At 35.6% G+C, this 21,836-nt stretch overlaps 1 protein-coding gene across 2 annotated transcripts in view; it reads left to right on the top strand.

Annotated features, from left to right (window-relative positions):
* The first annotated feature begins 264 nt into the window (after nt 1–264).
* The window catches only part of LMAN1 (lectin, mannose binding 1), a 33,086-nt gene continuing 11,514 nt past the window's right edge, over nt 265–21,836 (top strand). For both annotated transcript variants that reach the window (XM_074279465.1, XM_074279466.1), the window contains exons 1-8: nt 265–582; nt 3,957–4,111; nt 4,191–4,298; nt 9,911–9,972; nt 12,486–12,585; nt 17,478–17,601; nt 19,360–19,418; nt 19,685–19,817. In XM_074279465.1, the coding sequence (XP_074135566.1) occupies nt 339–582; nt 3,957–4,111; nt 4,191–4,298; nt 9,911–9,972; nt 12,486–12,585; nt 17,478–17,601; nt 19,360–19,418; nt 19,685–19,817 (985 nt within the window). In that variant the 5' untranslated portion in view covers nt 265–338. The remainder of the gene's footprint in view (nt 583–3,956; nt 4,112–4,190; nt 4,299–9,910; nt 9,973–12,485; nt 12,586–17,477; nt 17,602–19,359; nt 19,419–19,684; nt 19,818–21,836) is intronic.

Below are 21,836 nucleotides of genomic sequence, written 5' to 3'. Positions count from 1 at the left end.
GGGAGAAAAGTTGTGTGCGTGTGTGTGCACGTGTGTGTGAACTTTTCCCCTCCTTATCAGGTAAGCAGGGCACAAGTTCAAGAGTCAGGTTGCCAACACAGAACGGGCAGCACGCCTTCCTCGCCACGCCCCCCGGAGACTCCGCCCCTCCACATTTGCCCTGCCCCCAGGTGCCCCAGCCACGCTGCCGCCGGGGAAGAAGGCGGTGCTGGTGGGCGTGGCTTCCCTTGGTCCCGAGGAGAGGGCCGGAGGCTCGGCCAATCACCAAACGCCCTGTTGGCTGTTCGCTCCGTGTTTCGTTCCCTCCGCCGGCGGGCCGCCTTGTCCCAGAATCCAAGATGGCGGGGTCCAGGAGCTGGGGTCCCCGGGCCGGGGCCGGGTCGCTACTCTGCATGCTGCTATTATCTCTGAGCCGTTTCTCCGATGCCCAAGGGGCAGGCGGGGACCCCGCGGCGGGTGGCGGGGCTGCCGCCGCCACCCCGGCCCCACAGCCCCATCGCCGGTTCGAGTACAAGTACAGCTTCAAGGGGCCGCATCTGGTGCAGAGCGACGGGACCGTACCCTTCTGGGCCCACGCGGGGAGTAAGTGCGGACCAGACGGAGGGGAGGCTCGGACCCCTCCCGCGAGGGCCCTGCTCGGCCGAAGCCGGGAGAGGGGAGGGGGAAAGGGACCGGAGGGGGCGTCTGGGAGAGAGGGGCCCCTCACTCCTCCCCCAACCGTCGCCCCCGACCCTTCCCTTCCTCCCCCGGCCGGACCACCCGGGCCCCTGCCAGCGCCGTCTCCCCCAGTCCATCCCCACCTCCCCGAACCTTTGGTTTCTTGGATCAGGTTTCAGTCCTTAGGTCCCGCCACGTATCGCTCGGGGGATCCCGCCCCCTTTCCCTGGAAGTGGCCGAGCTCCCAACACTCGGTGGCTTGGGCACTCGGGGTTCCTTTCAGCGGATCCCACTTAAGGTTAAATAATCAATATTTCAGGACAATTATGTAATTCTGTTTATTTTATCTTAGTCTTTTAAAAACGTTATTCCAAGAAGGGGGTCTTCATATCCTCAGTGGGGTCGGTCAGGACGCCCACCCACAAAGAACCTGACCAAAGAGCATTCACTTTACAAAGATTTAGTCAGTGGTTGGACACTGTGTGCGACTCCAGCCTGTACCTGTGCATAGGCCATCCACCTTTCCCTGCCCCACCCCCCGTGCTAGAATGCTCTCCCAGGCGCCTCTGCCTCGAGCTCTTTCCCATGCAGGTACCACCTCTTAATGTCTTTCCCCATCACCCTCCCCCTTCCAACTGCTGCTCATGCTCCACTTCGGAATGTCTTTGTATTTTCTGCTTTTTTATGTGGTCATCTTTTTCCATTTGGACTAGAAGCTCCTTGAAGACAGCCATGGCTTGATTTATGTCACTAAACCCTAGTGCCTGACACATAGTAGCCATGTGACATCCGGGCCAAGCAGGTGTTAGACAGGCAGTTGACCAAATGGCTTGTTGATTGAATTATGTATTGAGGATATGTGTTGGCTGGGTGATATAGAAAATTAAAGTGAAAAAAAAGGATCCTTATTCTCTATCTTATGTTTCTAAAGTAGAAAATTTCTTTTAAATCTTAACTTAATCTCCCCTCCCCCCCAATAACCTTTGTGGGTTTTAGTTTCATCTGGAAAATTCTTGTAATGTCGAGAACAGTTTTCTTAAAACTTCAGTTTGTGGCTCCTTTAAGGAGTAACTTGTCTTAGCCTTTATCTGATCAGTTTTCTTCCTTGTATTGTAAAGTGTGTAACTTTATATGGGTTCTTTTGTTTAGAAGAGGTGAGAAAAAGAACGTTTGTAGATGTTTTTGAAAGTTCCTAATCAGACTTGGGATCAGATCTGATCATAAGATGTAAAATTTAGATCTAGAGCCATTTATATTCTTATTTAATCCCCATGTCAACTTCCAATAGTTTTTCAGTTGATTGTCTAGGATTCTCTAAATATACCATCACACAGTCTAGAGTGATAGTTTTGTTTCCTCATTATCTACTCCAGTCTTTGAATTTCTTTTTCTTCTCTTATTACTAAAGCTAACATTTCTAGTGCAATAATAGTGGTGTTATTGGGCAACCTTGTTTCATCTTGATCTTATTGGGAATGCTTCTAGTTTAACCTGTTTAACATATAATGCTTGTTGATGGTTTTAAATAGATGCTACTTATCATTTTAAGGAAAACTCCATTTATTCCTGTGCTCTTTAATGTTTTTTTTTATTAGGAATGGGTGTTGTATTTTGTCAAATACTTTTTATATATTATATATTTATTGATTTATATAAATTTATATTTATATATACAGATACATATATTTATATATGATCAATTGATGATCCTGTGATTTCTAAAAGTCAGTTTTAAAATGGAGATTTGAACCCAGTTTTTCTGACCCAGAGCCCATGTTGCTGTTGTTATATCCAGTTGTCATATATCATGCTAATTTTATATGTTCAGTTGTTCATTTGATCTTCTAGCCCTGAAGATAACACATTACAAAATATAGTACTTTTTTTCTAAAGGTGCCTCCTTGATGAAATATAATAGTTGGGGATTTAATACATGGTTTAGTCTCAGCCTATCTTTCTTTCTACACTTGTTTCACATTCCTATAACCACTCGGTTGTGAAGTTTTCTACATTTATACCATCTTTTTGAGAATTTCCTTTGTCTCTATATGCACAGTTACCACTTTGGGGCAATAGCCTTCTGGTTGAGCTCCTTGCCTCAGACTTCTCTCCCCTCCATTCTACTCTCCATTTAGCTGCCAAAGTGGTTTTTGTCTGACCTTATCACTCCCCTATTCTGTAAACTCCAATGGCTCTCAATTACCTCTAGAATCAAATAGAAAATGTCCTATTTAGCATTTAAAGTCCTTGCTTTAAATGGTGATCCCTTTCAGTCTTTCCTATCATCTTATATTTTATTCCATTCCATATAATGTATCATCCAATGACACTGGTCTTTGTGGTGTCCTTTGAAGGTGTTGATCTGTTTCCTGACCTTCTACTTTTTTTTTTTTTTTCTCTCATCTCTTCCTTCCTGGCTTCCCTAGATTTCTTCACATCTCAGTTTGACTCACCTTTGGCTGAATATCTTTCCAAGCCCTTCTCACTGCTAGTGTTTTCCTTCTGAAATTATTTCCCCTCTACTTGGTATATTTTCTGAATATCCATAGTAACGTACATGTTATCTTCTCCATTAGAATGTGAGCTTTTTGATAGTGAAGCCTATAATTTTGCTTTTCTTTGTATATCAAGTATTTAACCCCTTTCGAGGTATATTTGTTGACTTATTTGAACGAGTTTATGCATTCTGCATACTGGCTTACTTGCTTATTTGTTCCTTGAATTCCTGCCTCTTTACCTTTCCATAAGTTTTCTAAAATGCTCTCTTTCCTGAAGTCCCCTTCTTAAAATCCTTAGCTTCCTTTAAGTTTCAAATTATGTTCCATCTCTTGAAGAGAGGGGGTGGAGTCTATCTTGATCCTAGTCTAATTGTTAGTGTTCTTTCCCTCAAATTTTCATAAACATACTTAGCCTGTATATCTCTGCTCCACTTTAAGAGGAATAAAAGCTTTTTGAGGGCAGGAATCATTTTAAAAATTTTCTTTTTAAACAAAATACTTAGAATAGTGCTTTGCATAAAGTAGGTGCTTAATAAATATCTGGTAGATTGGGTTTAATTGAATTGTAAACATGTGATTTTATTGTTCAAAAGTATTAAATTTTGAAGTGCCTGAAGTTAAAAGTTTGTTTTTAACTATGGAGTATTTTTTTAAACTGAATTGTTCTACTTATTATTGAGTTGCCACTTTCACCCCATCTTTTAGGGTCCATCTTGAATCACTTAAAAAGATCAGAATTATTATTTGAATATTATTGAAATGTCACTTTTAAAACTTTTCTTTAAAATATTTTTTTTTCAGATGCAATACCTAGTTCAGACCAGATCCGAATAGCTCCATCTTTGAAAAGCCAAAAAGGATCAGTCTGGACAAAGACAAAAGCTTCATTTGAAAACTGGGAGGTTGAGGTGACATTTCGAGTCACAGGAAGAGGACGAATTGGAGCTGATGGCTTAGTATGGAAATTTGTTTAACTTTAAAATATACATTAATATATACTTCTAGCCTCCTAAATTTTGCTTACTATATTAACAGGCAATTTGGTATACAGAAAATCAAGGCTTAGAAGGTCCTGTGTTTGGATCAGCTGATAATTGGAATGGTGTTGGAATTTTCTTCGATTCTTTTGACAATGATGGAAAGGTATGTTTAAATTATAGTATATGAATGTAATACAATAGTACTATGCAGTAAGAAATAATGATTCTGAAACATGCAAATATTGAAAAAATTTATAAGAACTCTTATGAAAATAGGTTAAATAGAATCAGGAAAACTATACACCATGCTTACACCAATGTAAATGGAGGAAGTAATAATGCTCCTGAAAAATTAAAACTGAATCTTTTGAAGTTATACCTCTCTCTACTCATTTTAGAGGTTGGAGCCTGTGGAGGTGTGGAACACTGCATATTAATTGTTTGGTTTTGCTTCATTGTGGGGTTTTTTTCCCTTTAAAAAAATTCTTTGTTATAATGATGGCTCTCTGAGAGGGAAAGGGCAAAGAAAGATATATAAGAGTGATATCAAAACAAAATGTGTGAACAACATTTTTTAAAGTGTTTTATGGTTTATAAGAGCCTTCCGCTTTATTTAATGCTTATGACAATCATATACATTGTACCTGCAGTAAAACAGATATTACTTTCCACATTTTATAGAAAAGGAAACTCATTTTGAATGAATTAGATTGACTTGCCTGTGGTCATATATCTAGTGAGAGACCCTTTCTCCTTTTCTTCTGGCTCCAAATCCAGTGATCTTCCAGCTTACCACACTCTCTCCACAGAATCCTCAAAGGTTTAGTCAATATTAAGAATAAACAACTATGGGAACACAAAACCAGGACTATATAGCCATTGTGTGCTTAGTAAATGTTAACTAGCGTGATTGATATTATCTACAGTTCTTTAGATGCCAACTAAAAGCATTTTATGGGTCATGCCTTCTGTCAGCAAGCACAGAATTTAGCTTACTATTTTTCCTTTTAGTTCTTTACCCACCAAAATTTATTGCTACCCAGTTTGGCCTGTTAGGTATATACTAATTTTTATTTTTCTTGCCCTACTGCTTTCCCCCTCTAAAATTACATTGAGGACTTGATTACTTTTGGTTTGTGCAACATGATCATTTCATCATCTGGCTTCCCCCTCCCAGTGGAATCCTTTGTGACAAAAAAAACCCCAAAACAATTCGGGTAAAGCAAAACTGATTAACATAGAAACAGCAAGTGACAGACATTATATGGAGTAATGCACATGCTAGTTCCCTGTCAAGTTATTGAGAGAATGGTAGTGTGTTTTATTTTCCATCGTAGGGAACAAAATTGGTTATAGCAAAGAATTTGGGTTTGTTGCCTTTTTTATTGTTTCTTGGTTTGAATAATTATTATAATAATTCTATGTATAAATCTTATAGTTCTGCATTCTTCATTCTGTATTAGTTTATACCAGCCTTTTTGTGTTTCTTTAAATTCCTTAAGATTGTTGTTTCTTATACTAGTTATATTCCATCATGGTTTATATACCAGAAACTATTCAGCCATTGGTATTCACTTTGTTTTTAGTTTTTATTACCATAAAGAATACTACTATAAATTTCTTAGTAAATTGAACCTTTAAATCTTTTACCTCCCTTGGGTCTGTTCTATTTATTGAGATCCCTGGGTCAAAAGGAAGGAATAGTTTAGTCTCTTTTTCTTTCACAATTCAAAATTATTTTCCAGAACAATTGGCTCAATTTGTAATGCCACCAGAAGTGTATTAGTATACCTGATTTTCCACAACCTTGGCAACACTGACTTTGTTTTAACATTTTTGACATCAGGAGAAAGGTGAAAGATGCAAGGTTGTTGTGGTTTTTTTGTTTTTTGTTTTTTTTAAGTGATTTTTGAAGCACTAAAAAATTTAACTGTTAATATTCTTTGACTTACTACCTATTGGGACTTTTGTTCCTATTTTTGTGTCAATTTCCTATAAAATATCTTGGATCTTAGATTTTATAAAAAAAAATTTTCAAACTATTTTCTCTCATTCAATAGTTTTTCTCATTTTAATTTTTTCATTCAGGCAAAAGCTTTTGAATTTTTTTCTGTTTTGACTTTTGACATCTGTCCTGTTTTGGTTATGTATTGTCTTATTAAATATAGTTCTCTTATTTTTTAGTTTTTCTTATCCTATGCTTTTTTTCATGTAGATTAATTTTCCTTGACTTTCTTCAATTTTTTATTGTTTTTAAGAATTTTTACTATTGATCACCATATGAATCCCAAAAAGATTTTAAAATAATAAAAGGGAAAAGTTTAAACATTTTAGATGTTTTAAAAGCTATCTCAGACTTTTAGACAAATATAGCACATTTCTTTTATAGCTCTTCTGCTGTTTCCTAACCACTAACTCTCACATTTACCTACTCCCTTTGATATCTTGCCTCCAGAATCACCCAGCCCAAAATCATTTGAGTTTGAAATATCTCAGTTCTCAGGTTTTGGTTTGGCTACTGGGTTTTTCAGCTTCATTAATATCTGTTTCTTAGCACTGCCTCCTGGTGTAGGGTATTTGGCTTGTTATACCTCCCTCCCTATCACCTACCTACCCAGAAAAGAGAATTGCTATGTGGTGAAGGGTTGGGGGCGGGAGACACTGGCTCTGGGGCAAGATGACCTGGGTTTAAATCTCAGCTCTGCCCTTAGTATGTGGGTGATCTTGGGCAAGTTACTTAGCTTCTGTGGACTTCATTTTGCTTATTGTGAAATGAAAAGCCATGTAGCCTTGCCAAAGTTAACTTACATACATGTATTCTTACTCCTTTTTTATCCCCATTTCCTTTGAAGTCCTGTCATCACCCAAAGTCATCACCTGCCTCATGTGTTTCTTCATTTTTTTTCCCCTAGTTTTCATTTCCTTCATTTTATTCTATTAGCATTCTAAGGTCTTTTCTAGTCTTTAAAACAAAAACAAAACCTTCCCCTGACCCTAAATTCATTGTTCTATCATCCAACTTCCTTTTAACTGGCAAATTTCTAAAAAGAGTAGATTACTTATTGTCCTCATCTCCTCATCCTCCCCATTCATTCCTTATCCCTAGTCTAAATTCTCTTCCTACTATTGTACTTAAAAAGGCTCTCTCCAAGACAACTAATAATCTTTTTAATCACTAAACTAGTGATTTTTTTCCTTCATGTATTTATACTCTTTCCTTCTTACTGACATTTCATTGTCCCTTTTTGATACTCTCAAAACCCTTTTACTCTTTGTTTCCATTACTTTATGCTTATAATTCTCCTACCTCACTGACCCTTCTCTTTATTCTCATCCCACCCCTTAACAGGTATATCCCTCTAGGTTGTCTTCTTAACCTTCTTCCTTTCCATATGTATTCAATCAATCAGTAAGTGTTTAAAAAAAACACAGCATGTGCTGAGTGCTAGGGAGACAAAACAAAAATCAAATCGCACCCCTCTGTCCTCCCCCCCCCACATACTCCTTTCTTAAGCATATAGGTGCATATGAAATAGATGCAAAGTAACTTGAGAGGGAAGGCCCATAAAGCATCTCAGTAAACCAATATTGACTTCATATAGAAAGTAGAGTTTGATCTGAGTCTTGAAAGAAACTAGGAATCTAAGAGGTAGAGATAATGAGAGGGGGAATTCTAGATGTGGAAGACATAGTTCCAGAAACAGGAGATAATGTATCCCATGGTGATCTTGTCCATTTAAAATGCTTTCAGTTGTCATAAATCCCAAAACTCTCTCCCCAACCTCTCCCCAGAGTCTTGTCCTCTATTTCTAAATTTTTGTGAGTTATTTCTACTTAATATGACTTACTAGCACCTCAAAATTAACCTGTCATAAGTCCCCAAAATTTGGCCCTCCTTCCAAAATCTCTGCTTTTACCAGTGGATCCTCATTCCTTTAGTGAATTTGGAATGTAATGTTTTATTTGCGATCTCCAATATTTCTCTTATCCTTTTCCTTCTTTTCATTTTCATGGTAGAATATAAAGTATATATCTTTGGAGTAAGAGGACCTGGGTTCAGGTCCTACTTAGGTCTTTGGGCAGTCATGTCACCTCCTTGGGCCTCAGTTTTGTCATCTGTTTAAAAAGGGGGGGAGGGGGATTGGATTAGATTGGACTAGATGGCCTCTGAGATCTTTTCCAGTTTTGTATCTTTGTATGGTTTTAGGACCCTAATTTACACTCACTTTTTCTCACCTATGCTATTATAACTTTCTAACTTTCATGCACATTGTCTTCCCTCTATTTCTGTTAACACTGCTGCTCCAGTAATCTTCCTGATCTACCAGTATTATTCTCACTTTTGAACACTGAAGCTTTATGAGTACTCAATGTTTTCTGAATAAAATACATATAGATTCTTCATCTTGGCACTCAGTTTTCTACCATCTGACTCCATCCACCTTGCTTTTTCTCATCTCATTGCCCTTTATGTATTTCTTTTTACATCTCTTCTTGTCCTGATCCTGCTATCTCTATGAATTTCTTCAGTCTGTTCTTCCTGAAATAGAATTCTCTGTTTCTGTCTCTTGATAGAAATCATTTTCTTGCTTTAAGGCACATTTTGCCTGGATCTTTACTTTGGTCTTACTGTCCTTACAGCATAGTTTATGCATTTGTCTTCTCTCTTCATTGCCAGCTTCATGCTCTCCATACCTATTATAGTGTCTCATATGTTATGGGTGCTTAGAAAATATTTATTGAATTGTTAGGACTTGAACTTCATGTCACTTATAATAATAGTATTGACTTTTCTTAATGACTATTTAAAACTACTTTCTTTTATTAGTTTCCTCAACCAAATTAAATCTTGTACTTGGACTTTTTTCATTTTTATCAAACTAAACGGGCTGTAACTTTTAAGTATATTTAAATCCTCACAATTTAAACCTCAACAAATTTTTGAACCTGTCATGGGCATTTTGTATATAGGGAAGAGAGTGTGTATGTGTGTGTAAACAAAGTTACTTCTTAATACTTCTGTATCATTGCAACTTTCCTTTATCTTAAGCCTGTGTGTGTGTGTGTGTGTGTGTGTGTGTGTGTGTGTGTGTGTGTGTGTGAATTTTCATGTGACAATTGGCAGGAGTTTAGTAATGATGAAAATCTCTTGGTTCTGTGCTTATTTTTTATTTATTCTCATTTAATTTTTTTCAGTTGATTATAATTCTATGCATTTCATTCTTTGAGAATTATTTTATTAATTTGTGCATTATTTTACATGGGTCTTGTCAAGCAACTTTGCATTTATCGTACTTTTTGATATTAATTGCATTGTGGCATTGTTAAAAATTTGTTTTGTATTATATGCAATATTGCAATGAAAATCTGAACATATAGGTCTTTTAAAATTATTGTATTCTCAAAGATTATATCCCTAGTTAACTTGCATAATTCAATGACTTTGGAATTAATAAATTTGATAGCTAATAAAACAGTCAAAATTTGAATTGTAAAGGACCTCAAATATTTTCTAGACCAAGGGCTCATAATTTCAGTATTTGTGAATTTGGTTTTTTAAAATATTTTGATAACTGTCACTATAATTGGTTTCCTTTATTGCTATATATTTTATTCATTTAAAAACATTCTGAGAAGTTCATAGGCTTCACCAGATTAACAAAAAGGTCCATGACCAAAAAAAAAAAAAATTTACAACACTCTCATCTAGGGTAAGCTATTGATTCTCTTATTAAGAACTTTAAAACACTATATTATGTTTATTTTGTTTTGTAGAAAAACAATCCAGCTGTGGTTATCATAGGCAACAATGGACAAATACAGTATGATCATCAGAAGTAAGTGTTTATATGCTGTTTCTGACTTGTAGCACTTATTTTTTGTTTCATACATACCTCAAACTAAGCATTTCCAGAATAGTTCACTTTTTTTTTTTTTTAACCTAAAATTTAATCTTCTTTTGAACTGCCTGATATCTTTTGAGGGTATTGCCATGTTTCCAGCTTACTTTCACCTCCTTGAAGTATCCTTGATGACTTGGAGTCAGAGTTATTTATAATAGCTTCATAATTAATTTGTCTACTTCCTATATCTCCCTTTTCCAGGCTTTTTTCTCCACAAAGCTGCCAAAATGATGTTCTAGAGCTCAGATCAGACCATGTCATACCTTTACTTGGTAAACTTCATGAACTAAACTAGGATAAAATAGTGATACTTCTTGTTACCATTTTATTTAAGCCCTTCAAAGTCTGACTTCCTCTATCTTTATTCCACATTAATTCCCTTCATATTCTCTAATGTCCAGCCTGTTATTCAAATGTGATATCTAGTCTCTGTGACTTTGAATAAGCTGATTCTTATGTCTGGAATACCTCCTCTCATCATTCCTACCTCTTGGAATTTCTGCTTTCCTTCAGATCAAATTCAGATCAAATGCTACTTCTTACACTTTCTTCTTTCCCTATTTTATCCAAATTGCTAGTTTCTAACTCCCAAAATTACTATATATTGACTTTTTTTCCCCCTGAGGCAATTGGGGGTTAAGTGAGTTGCCCAGGGTCACAGCTAGGAAGTGTTAAGTGTCTGAGGTCAGATTTGAATTCAGGTCCTCCTGACTTGAGGGCTGGTGATCTATCCACTGCGCCACCTAGCTGCCCCTATGTGTTGGCTTTTTATATCATAAATCCTTTGGAATTGTTTTGGAACATTGGATTGATCAGAATAGCTAAGTCATTCACAATTTCTCTACATCCTCTTTTCTCCCCTATATATGCTTTTGTTCTCTCTTTCCACCCTGACTTTAATAGGGGGTTGTTGTTGTTGTTGTTTGTTTTTTTTTTTAACCCACCCTGCCCACTACCTTCTTTTCTATTACCTTCTCCCCTTCTTTTATCTTTTTTTTCTGTCCTCCTTTTTATCCAGCCCCTCACTTTTCTTTCTTTTTTTTTCTTCTACTTTTTTATAGGGCTAGATAAATTTTTATATCCAACTGAATGATTAAGTTATTCCCTCTTAGAGCAAAAACTGATGAGATCAAGCTTCAAACAATGCTCATTCCCGCCCATACTCCAATTCTTTCCCTCAGTTGTAGTAAGTCTTTTTTTCTTTGATATCACATCAGAGTCCATTCACAACCACATCTTCTGTCCATGGGTTATTATTCCCTTCTGTCTGCCCCAGTAACTGATAGGTTTCATTCCATCACACTCTGTTCAGAGGCTTGGTTCCATGTAGTTTTTGAGGGAAACTGGGAGAGCTCGAACAGCTTCTTGGCTTCACTCCGGCATCTTGGTTCTACTAGTTATTCACAATTGTTCATCATACAATAATACAATTATTGTGTTCACTGATCTTCCAGTTCTGCTAACTGCACTTTGCATTAATTCATATAAGTTTTCCCAAGTTTTTCTGAAATTAGCCTGCTGGCATTTCTTATGCTACAATGATTTTCCATCACAATCATATAACACAACTTGTTCAACCATTTCCCAACTAATGTATATACTTTCAATTTGTAATTCTTTGCCACTACATAAAGAGCTACTGTAAATATTTTTGTATATATAGATCCTTTTCTTTTTTTTATTCATTCACTCTTTTTTCTCACTAGTATATTTTCCTTTTTACCCTCTTTTCCCTCTCTTCATACCCTAAGAACAAAATCAATGCATTCCCAGAATGGGGGTGGGGTGGGGTGAGGAAGGTTGTCTTTGTATCTGTTTTCAATTTTTAACAACTTTTGAAGACATAAAGATTCTGAAAAGGTTCCTTATTTCTTCTTTCTTATTAGAATATTAACACTAACTCCTTCTAGTTGCTCAAATAATTTTACCTGTTTTTTACTTCATCTTAAGCCTTGTGTTTATTTCATAGTGCTTTATCTCCTATTTCACTAAAGAAGATGTGTGGCAACTGGGTAATCTTGCCTAGGTTCAGGAAATCACCTTATTTAGAGATTTATATTTGATCTTAAGCTTAATTTATTTAAGAATTATTATTGGATTACAAAGTTTATTAAAATAAAAATACAGTGTGGATTTAGTATCTGGGTATTTTGAGTTTTGTTTTTTTATGCTTTTAATGGTTTCCAACTTACTATCTGAGGTGTAAAGACAAGGCTTGTCATATTTGTAATCAATATGCATTAACTCTTAGCTATTATTATTGCACAAAGTTCTTCTAAGGAGAAAATTTATACTATTAAGAAATTTTAATTTTTTAGCCTTTTTAAGGCTAATTTCTAGTGTCACAACTTTGTTATAAATTTAGAGTTTACTCGTATGTGGATCATTTTTAAAGATGAAATTTCTTAAGTTTTTTTTTTTTTTTTTTTTTCTTCTCCATACTACAGTGATGGTGCTAATCAAGCTTTATCAAGTTGCCAGAGGGACTTTCGTAATAAGCCATATCCTGTCCGGGCAAAGATTACTTATTACCAGAAAACACTGACAGTAAGTAACAACAATTAAGAGTGAGTAGTTGACATTTAGCTAGCTATTTAACACTGAGATACGGCTTTTCATACATTTTCATTTTAACCTCATGACAACCCTTTGAGATAGAAACTACAAGGTGTTATTGTTCCCCTTATACAGTTGAGGAAAATGAGACTAAGGAACTTCCCCATAGTCACCTACCCTGTAATTATTCGAGGCAGGATTTGAATCCAGCTCTTCCTAACTCCCAAGTCTAGCATTCTATTCATAATTGCCATGTTGCTTTTGCAGGAATGATGTTTGAACATAGAGTTAGGAGATGACTTTCTTTATACTAGGTCCTTGTTAATGGTGAAAAGATCTACTTGGTAGCCATTTACTTGATACCTCAGGATTAGTATAAAACAGTAATAATTGCCTCAAAAATTATGCTTAATATGAACATCAGACATGCAACCATATTACTATATTTGTATAATAATAATTCCTCTTTTAATTCTGGACCTTGCCTACGAAAGGCTTAATTATTTGGTGATTATGTACATAGAAATATAAGAATCAATTCAAAATTTTATATTTAGGCCTTTTTCTTCCCACGTGCCAAGAACCCCTTTGCCTACTCCCTAATTTTAGGACAAAGTCAATATGAGATGACCCCCAGTTACATGGCTTAAAACCTAAAAAAAACAAAACAAAACCCCTCTCCCTACCCTTTTAGAAATCCCCTTGGTTTCACAGCCAGACTACTAGCAAAACCTTGTTTGTATTTCTCTCCTCCACTTCTCTTCTCAGTCCCTTCCAGTGTGGTTTCCAACTTCATCACTCAATGGAAATTGCTCTCTAAAGTTACAATAATCTCGTAATTGCCAAATCTGATAGCCCTTTTTCAGTCCTCCTCATTCTGAACCTCTTTGAAACATTTAACACCTTTGACTACTCTCTTCGCTCTGGGTTTACATGATCCTACTTTCTGTCAGTTCTCCTACCTATCTCATCACTTTTTAGTCTCCTTTGTAGAATCGTAATCCATATCATTTCCCCTAATCATAATTGTACCACCTTCTTTTCTCATTCTGCACTGTCTCTCCTGGTGATCTTATCCTGGGTTTAATTATCATCTTTGTGCAGATGAAGCCCGACACATTCTCTTTCCTGAGTTCAAGTATTATCACCAGTTGCCTGTAGGACATTTCAATGTATCCAAAATAGAACACTTGTTTTTCTCTAAATGTGACTTTTGAGTCTTCCTATTTCTGTCAGAGTTCTCATTCAGGTCCACAACTGCAGTCATTCTCGACTCTTAATCCTACTTATCAAATCAGTTGCTAAATCTAGCTCATTCTGCTTATACAGCATCTCTGAGAGATCTGTGAGAGCCACCAATCTCATCACCCTTTTTTTGAATTGAGTAGTCCCCTAATTGTTTTCCATAGTCTCTCTTCTTCATTTCATCTGAATGTGTTCTTCTTCCCTGCTTATTAAATTCCAGTAGTTTCCCTTTTCCTCTAGGATCAAATCTAATCTTTTTCATTTGGCTGTTAAATACCTTCTATGTGTCAGACATTGTGCTAGGCACTAGAGATACATGGGGGGAAAAGATAGCAGGCCCTGTTACCACAGAAATTATGTTATAGAGTAGTGTGGGAATGGGTGAGAAGGAAGCATCAGTACACAGAAACATGTATAAACAGATACAGCTAATTCTTTTGGGGGGATGAAGGCATTTAAAAGTTTTGGGGAATCAAATATAAACTCTTTGATAGCAGGAATTATTTCCTTTTTTTTTTTCTTTTGTATCCCTAGTACCTAGCATAGTTGATGAAATATAGTAGATACTTTTAAATGCTTTTAATTGATAGATTATACAAAAGTGGGGGTTGGAAACAATGAATACTTTGCTTTATAGGAGCCAAACAAATCTTGATAGACTGAATCAAATAAGATGACAGTTGAGAACTTATAAACATGTCTTACACTAGAATTTTTAAAAATCAGCTTCCCAAGTTCAAACTAGCAGAGGCATGGTTTATCATCATTATGTCTGAAAAAAGTCTTTAAGAGTTTTGATGGACTGCAAACTCAATATGAATCAGCACTATAATATGGTGGTCCAGAAATGTAGTTTTGGATTGCACTAAGAGAGTAAACTTCCAGGAATAAGGGGGGAATATTTCTTCTATAGTCTATCTTGGTGAGACAATATCTAAAATATTGAGATTAATTCTGGCTGGGTGCTATAGTTATTAAGTGCAAACTATTTTCTAGGCACTGGTGGAAGCACTGGGTATACAGAAAGAGGCATAAGTACAAATAGGCTACATTTAGGATAAATAGAAAGTAATTAACAGAATCAGTTCTAGAATTAAGATGGCTTAGAAAAGAGTTCCTGTAGAAGGTGGAATTTTATTTGGGCCTTAAAGAAAGCCAGGGAAGCTAGGTAATACAGATAAGGAAGGAAAGTGTTTTAGTCATGGGAGAAAGCCAGAGAAAATACCTGGAGCTGAGAGATGGAATACAGTATGAAGAGTAAAGTACAAGAAGACTGGAAAAAGTAGGAGGGGCCACATTATGAAAGAGTTACTGGAATGCCAAAAAGCCATTTTGTATTTGATCCTGGAGATGATAAGGAATCAATGGAATTTATTGAGCAGGATGTGTTATGGACAAATAGGATTTAGTAAAAATCACTTTGGCAAATTTGTGGAAGAGGAATTGAATTTAGGAGAAATGAACCAGGGAGACCATGACCATGTAAAAGGCTATTGTAGTCATCCAACTGAGAAGTTATAAGGATTTGAACTAAGATGGGTTACTGAAAGGATGGTAATGCCTTATATAGAATCCTCTGTCACAATGCATACAGAAGTGTGTGTGTGTGTGTGTGTGTGTGCGTGCGTGCATGCGTGTGCATGTGCGTGTGCTGTGTAGTAAGTTCACAATTAAAAAAGAAAATTTTAGAAAAAAAATAATAGGGAGCTTAGGTAAACAGGTGGATGTGAGGGAAAACGTAAATTTAATTAATTCTGCAGTCTATCACAATCTATTCATGCCTACTTATCCTGTTCTCTGTCCTACCCAAAATTCCTGCTTCCCCATCAGTTACTATGCTCAGCACCGATCCTGTCCTCTGCAAAAGGTTCCTGACAAAGCCAAATTATGATCTGAGGATCAGAGGAGAAGTATGCTGAGGTAGAAAAATGTAATTTTCACAGTGATACCCATGAGGCTGCTGTTGTGGGTGTCCACATGTTGTCTTGTTGTGTAGTTTTCATGAGAGACTGATCCCCAGTTCAGAAGTAGGGATGTTGGAACCTTTCATAAGAGGGAAGAGTAGACAGTGGGGGAAATCAGATTGGAGGTAATAGTAGCTATGATCATGTTGAAGGAAAGCACTATAATTTGTCTACAACTCATCTTTCTTATCCTCTGGTTGATGAGAGACTACTTAGAATGTGGCCATGATACCTAATGATCAAACCATTGCCTCTTTGGGGAGTCTAGTCCTCAATGTTTCAGACTATGTCCTGAATATTTGACACCTCTCTTCTAGACCAGAACCCCAGTATGGGGTCATATAACTGAATGTAGAGATCAAAATGTTTGGCAATAGTGAAAGATTTCTGAATGCTCTGTGTCCTGCAATATCAAATATTCCACCAAGATTTAGTTCTTTAGGTTTAAAAAAAAACAAACAAAAAAACACATCCATCTCATTAGTGTGCTAATTTGCTTTCATTTTTAACAAATGATAAAAATTATATGTACACCAAAGAATAGTTTTAAAATAAACATGATTAAATAAATGTTTGATTTATATTGCTATTTTATATACCTATATACCCAGAGTCACATACGAATTTCTCAGACAAAAAGGGATCATAAGTGGAAAAAAGTTTAAGAAATTGTGATCTAGAGTGTAATTCTGAATTGGGAAATCATTATCATTACAAAGAACTTAATACAATAGCCATCTTACTCCTTAGTACTTATACTCAGAGCTTTGTTAAGAATTCCATCTTAAATAACTTTGGTTATTTTATTTTTCAATTTACAGCATATTAAAAGCAGCAAACTAGAATAGTGGTTAAGTACAAAAGTCAAGAGACAAAGTTCATAAAATAATAATAAACCCCAGATGATTAAGAATTGTGAGCTTTTTGAGAAAAGGGGGCTGTTTTTATTTTCTTTGTATTGCCTAATACTTAGCATAGTATCTAGCACATGGTTGGTGCCTAGTAATGTTTCTTGACTAGAAATTAATTGACTATACTTGAAGTAAAGCTCAATTATGTTCAGTATTTAATCCAACAAATATTTAAAATAAAGAGTTTGGGCATTGAAAATAAAAGCTTAGATTATTTAGGGAATTCACTAGTATTTACTACTCCATTCCTTAGTAGTAAATGAAAAATGGTTTTTGTAGAAAGAACATTCTTCATTAGATGGGTAATTTGGGTCATCACTTGTACTGTAAGAACATTGACTTTGTTTGCAAAAGGATGTATTTGAATTAGATACATTCTAATGCTCCTTATATAAACATCATGCCAGTGTGCCAGACCTGCCTCTGACATACTAATTGTGTGACTACAGGGAAATCACCTAACCTCCCAGGTAATTCTCTGCCTTTAAGTTAAAGATAACTTGCGGTTTTGTATTGGTGAAATAAGTTTCTACACCAGGAGTTCTTTGCACAAATGAAACTACAAATCCAGATCCTTTGTATTTTAAAAATTCTATTCTAACTCTTCCCTGCACTAAGATATTAGAAATAATATGAAGACCAAATTCAAGATTAAATTTGAAGTTTGGATTGTTTCTTAGGCTCAAAATTAATTCTGTATCTATTTAGCATAATGCTGAATATCTGTTTTTAAAAAATCTATAACCAAGGTGTATTTTTCTAGGTGATGATCAATAATGGCTTTACACCAGATAAAGATGATTATGAGTTTTGTGCAAAAGTGGAAAATATGGTAATCCCTGCACAAGGGCATTTTGGAATATCTGCAGCAACAGGTGGTCTTGCAGGTAAGTTTTTATAGCCTTTAAATATTGAAAGTTTGGTGGTTAAATTTTACTGGGAGCATTGTATTAGTTTAGATAAGCTAGAAATTTTTATTTTAATTTGGCCTTGCTAGAAAATAGTTGATATCATCTCATGCCTGTTCATCTTTATTTTTTAATTATATTTTTATTTTCATTTCCAAATTCTGTCCTTCACTTTACTCCTTCCTGATCTATTGAGAAGGCAAGAAATTACAATACCCATTATACATATGAAGGCATGTAAATCATATTTCCACATCATCTATGTTTAGGGGGAGGAGAGATGGAAAGCAAGAAAGGCAAGAAAAAAATAAAGGGGAAAAAAATAAACTTGAGTCTGCATTCTGAGTCTATCACTTTTCTATCTGGAGGTAGACAACATTTTTCATTTTGAGTTCTTTGGAATTGTGGTGGCTCATTGTATTGATCAGAAGTAGTTAAGTCTTTCTTGATTGGTCATCCTTAAATGTACTGTGTACAGTGTTCTCCTGATTCTCCTTTTATATCACTTCATATATGACTTCCCAGGTTTTTCTGAAACCATTGTTTCTTTTAAGCCAATAGTATTCCATTGTAATCATATACAACAATTTGTTTACAACAATTTGTTTAGCCATTGACCAGTTGATGGGCATCCTCTTAATTATCAATTCTTTATCACTGCTAAAAGAGCTGCTATAAATATTTTCTACATATGGGTCCTACATAACTACCTTTTGCTAATGATTTACATTTTCTTACTCCTGTCCCATGTCATAAATATACCACATTTGATTCTTGGGGAAGAAAACAATCCAAGATTGAATGTAGAGAATCCCCTTTGTTGTCTTGTAAATATGGCCAGATGAGAGTAGCAGTTTGCTAAGGCAGCACAAATTTTACCAGTACACATTTGAAATTAATTTTTCTCTGAGCTTTAAAACTAAAGTATTTAAAAAAAAACAAACAACAACAACAAAAAAACATTCTTGGTATCTGGTCAACCCTTTGTGCAATGGCAGAGTTTAACCAAGATTGCAAGCTTAAATAGCTATGTAGCTTTGTAGAACACTGACTACTTAAATATATAGGTATAGTCTGTGATAGAACTTGATATAATTTTTCAAAGGTATATAAACCTGTCCTTTAAATTTCTCTGATTCTTTTGCCTCTATGTACTTTCTGTCCTCCATGTGTCAAATGCACTCCCCTCCATTTCCCTTCCCAGAATACCTAACTCCTAGCAAATCACATCTCAGATACTGATTCCTCTGCAAAGCCTTTCCTCATTTTTCCCTTGCCCCAAATATTTGTGGTTGTCTTCCCCAAAATATTTTGTGTTTACTTCTCTGTATACATTACTTCCAGTAGAATTTAAGCCCCTTGAAAGCAGTGACTGCTTTTGCTTTCCTAGACTACAAAAGCTTCTTGAAAATTGATGTATATTTAACAGATATCTGCTTGAATTGGGTTTTGGGATGAATATCTTGTCTTCAAGTTAATTTATTGAATAATTTTTAAAATCTTAGATTTAAATTAGTTCTTAGATCTTAGATTAGTTCTTAGATTTTTTTTTTTTTTATGATTTCCTTGGTTGTACATGGTTATCTTCATGATTATTAAAGAAAAACAATTTTTAAAGACAACAGAAATTATTAAGTAAATGAGTGATTTTATATAGAAAAATTAAATTGATCATTTAGTTCAGAGACTAGTATACGATGGTATATAATGTTCAGATTTTTTTTTTTTAATTTGTAGATGATCATGATGTTCTTTCTTTTCTGACTTTCCAACTGACTGAGCCTGGAAAAGAAGCAGTAAGTACATAATATATTATGCTTTTTAATTTAAAAGTTCTTTTTCTGTTTAGCAGTTATAAATATGCTATAGCTTGAGTTAGATTCTAACTAAACTTTTTATATACTTTAATATATTAGATTTTATCACTTTTTATAGTAGAAAAGCAGTAGCAAAAAACCTTTTTGCAAAGGTTTTTATAGTAGTTCAAAATAAGGAAAGTTAATTATAAAATATCTTACTAATATGATTTATTTTTTCCTTATTTATTCTTGAACTATAAAAGCCTGCACCTGATAAAGAAATTCCTGAAAAAGACAAAGAAAAATACCAGGAAGAATTTGAGCATTTTCAACAAGAGCTGGATAAAAAAAAGGAGGCCTTCCAGAAGGACCACCCTGATATTCAAGGGCAGCCAGGTAAATTTAAATGAACTTACTTGAGCTCCACAGGAGAATATATGCCCATTCATGGAGCTCCATTCCAGCTAGTTGCCTGGTAACTGTTGCATAGATCCTATTTCTGCTCTGTATTAAAGTAGAATGGCTCATAACAAGTGATTTTTCTGTCAAATTTCTCTGTCAGTGACCAAGACTTAAAGCGATTTTACATATTAGTTGGGCTGTTGAATGTTTAAGTGGCTTTGAGGACCATTCCAGTCTTTGATGTTGTTGGTACCTTTAGAGGAATAAGCTGATAACAAGGGATTAGAGCCTATTTCATCTTTGGAGATTGACAAATGATAATTACCACTGACATTAAATAGAATGTCTTGGGCCTTCACTAGCACTTGGCAGAAGTCATTACAAGATCCCAAAAAACTAATAGGCCTTAAAGGACATTTGTTCCCAGAGCAGATAGTCACCTTAAGTATACTCCTAGAATTGAGATATTAGGCAGGGGAAATCATTGATTGTTCTAGGTAAAAGCATACAGTGGGAAACTTCCTATAATCCAGAATGTCAACTTTTGGGAAGCCATAACTGATTGCTCTGAAGAATCAATTTGCATTGATAATTGAAATTTGCTTAGTTGTTACTCTGTTAGAATATAAGTTTCTTGAGAGTAGATATTCTGTCATTCTTTGTATTTATATCCCTAGCATTTAGAGATACAAATGTGCCCGGCTTATTTAGTGATTGTTTGAACCTAAACATTTCAAATGATTCTTTTATACTTTTCAATTTTTGAAAGGACTTTTTCAAATGCCCCCCCTTTTTTTAAACAAATCACATTAACAAATAGACTTTATTTGAAATTAATGAAAAAGTAATAAGAGGTTGTGCTTTGGATCAAAATTCAGTAATATTAGGTTTATTCTTATCTTCATAAAAGTCTTTTATTACCTTTCATTCCTATATGATAGAGACTTGTTAATTCAACTCTACCAGCTCTGTTGTGAAAGCAATGTGTTTGTTATCTTTGGCAGATTATACTACAAAATATTTAATTATTTAACAAATGTGAAAATTAATTTTCTTAAAACCATCACAGACTGTCTTATTTGTAGCTTTACATGATTCTGGGCTGTTTCTGTTTTCATTTGCATTAGCTGATATATGCTTAGAGAATACAAATTAATTTTTAACATTAAGCCAAATCCAGTATATTGAAAAATAAATATGGGGGGAAGGAAGTCATAATGTATATTCCTAAACCAGAGATTTTTTTTTTTGGATCATTTTGTTTTTAAGACCTTTTCATTACTAATCACTCAGCAAGCATTTATTAAGCACCAGTGACAACTAAGACAAAAAAATGCTGCAATCTCTATCTTCAAGGAGCTTAAATTCTTATGGAGAAATATACGTAGAAAATATACCAAATAGATATAAAGTGGTTTGGGAAAGGATGTAGACTCACTGCTGGGGGATCAGAAGAATCTTGAAAGAAATCAGAATTCCAAACAGGAGGAGTGAGGCTAGAGTGTATTCCAAGTCAGGGGAACATCTAGGGCAAAGGCCTGGAGACTGAAAATGGAACAAGTTTGGAACAAGAGAGAGCCAATGGTCTTGGATTACAGAGTGTAAGGAGGGAGAAATGCACTGGAAAGATAGGAAGGTGGTTAGCCTGCTTAGGTAGGGGCCAGCGTGGGCACAACTTAGTGTCACATAGAAGTGCCTCTCTTTGATCCTTGTGGCAGTTGGGATCCACTGGAATTTATTAAATTGAGAAGGGATGATGACATGTTTAGATCTTCATTTTAGGAAAGATACTTTGACCAGCCTGTGAAAGATAGTTGGGAGTAGGAAGAGACCCAAGACAGAGAAGTCAAACAGGAGACCTGTGGCAATGGTGTAAGTGTAAGGTGGTGAGGGCCTGAACTTGGGTGGTGACTATAAAAGGGCAAGAGAGGACACTTGTAAGAGATTTTGAAGGTGTGGAAACAACAGTATTTACAACAGATTGGCTATGTGAAGTAAGAAGGGGTCTGGGAT

Source organism: Sminthopsis crassicaudata, chromosome 1 (assembly GCF_048593235.1).
Source record: "Sminthopsis crassicaudata isolate SCR6 chromosome 1, ASM4859323v1, whole genome shotgun sequence".
Classification (NCBI taxonomy): Eukaryota; Metazoa; Chordata; class Mammalia; order Dasyuromorphia; family Dasyuridae; genus Sminthopsis; species Sminthopsis crassicaudata.
Note: the sequence above shows the minus strand (reverse complement) of the source record. Positions and strands in the feature narration are given on the sequence as shown.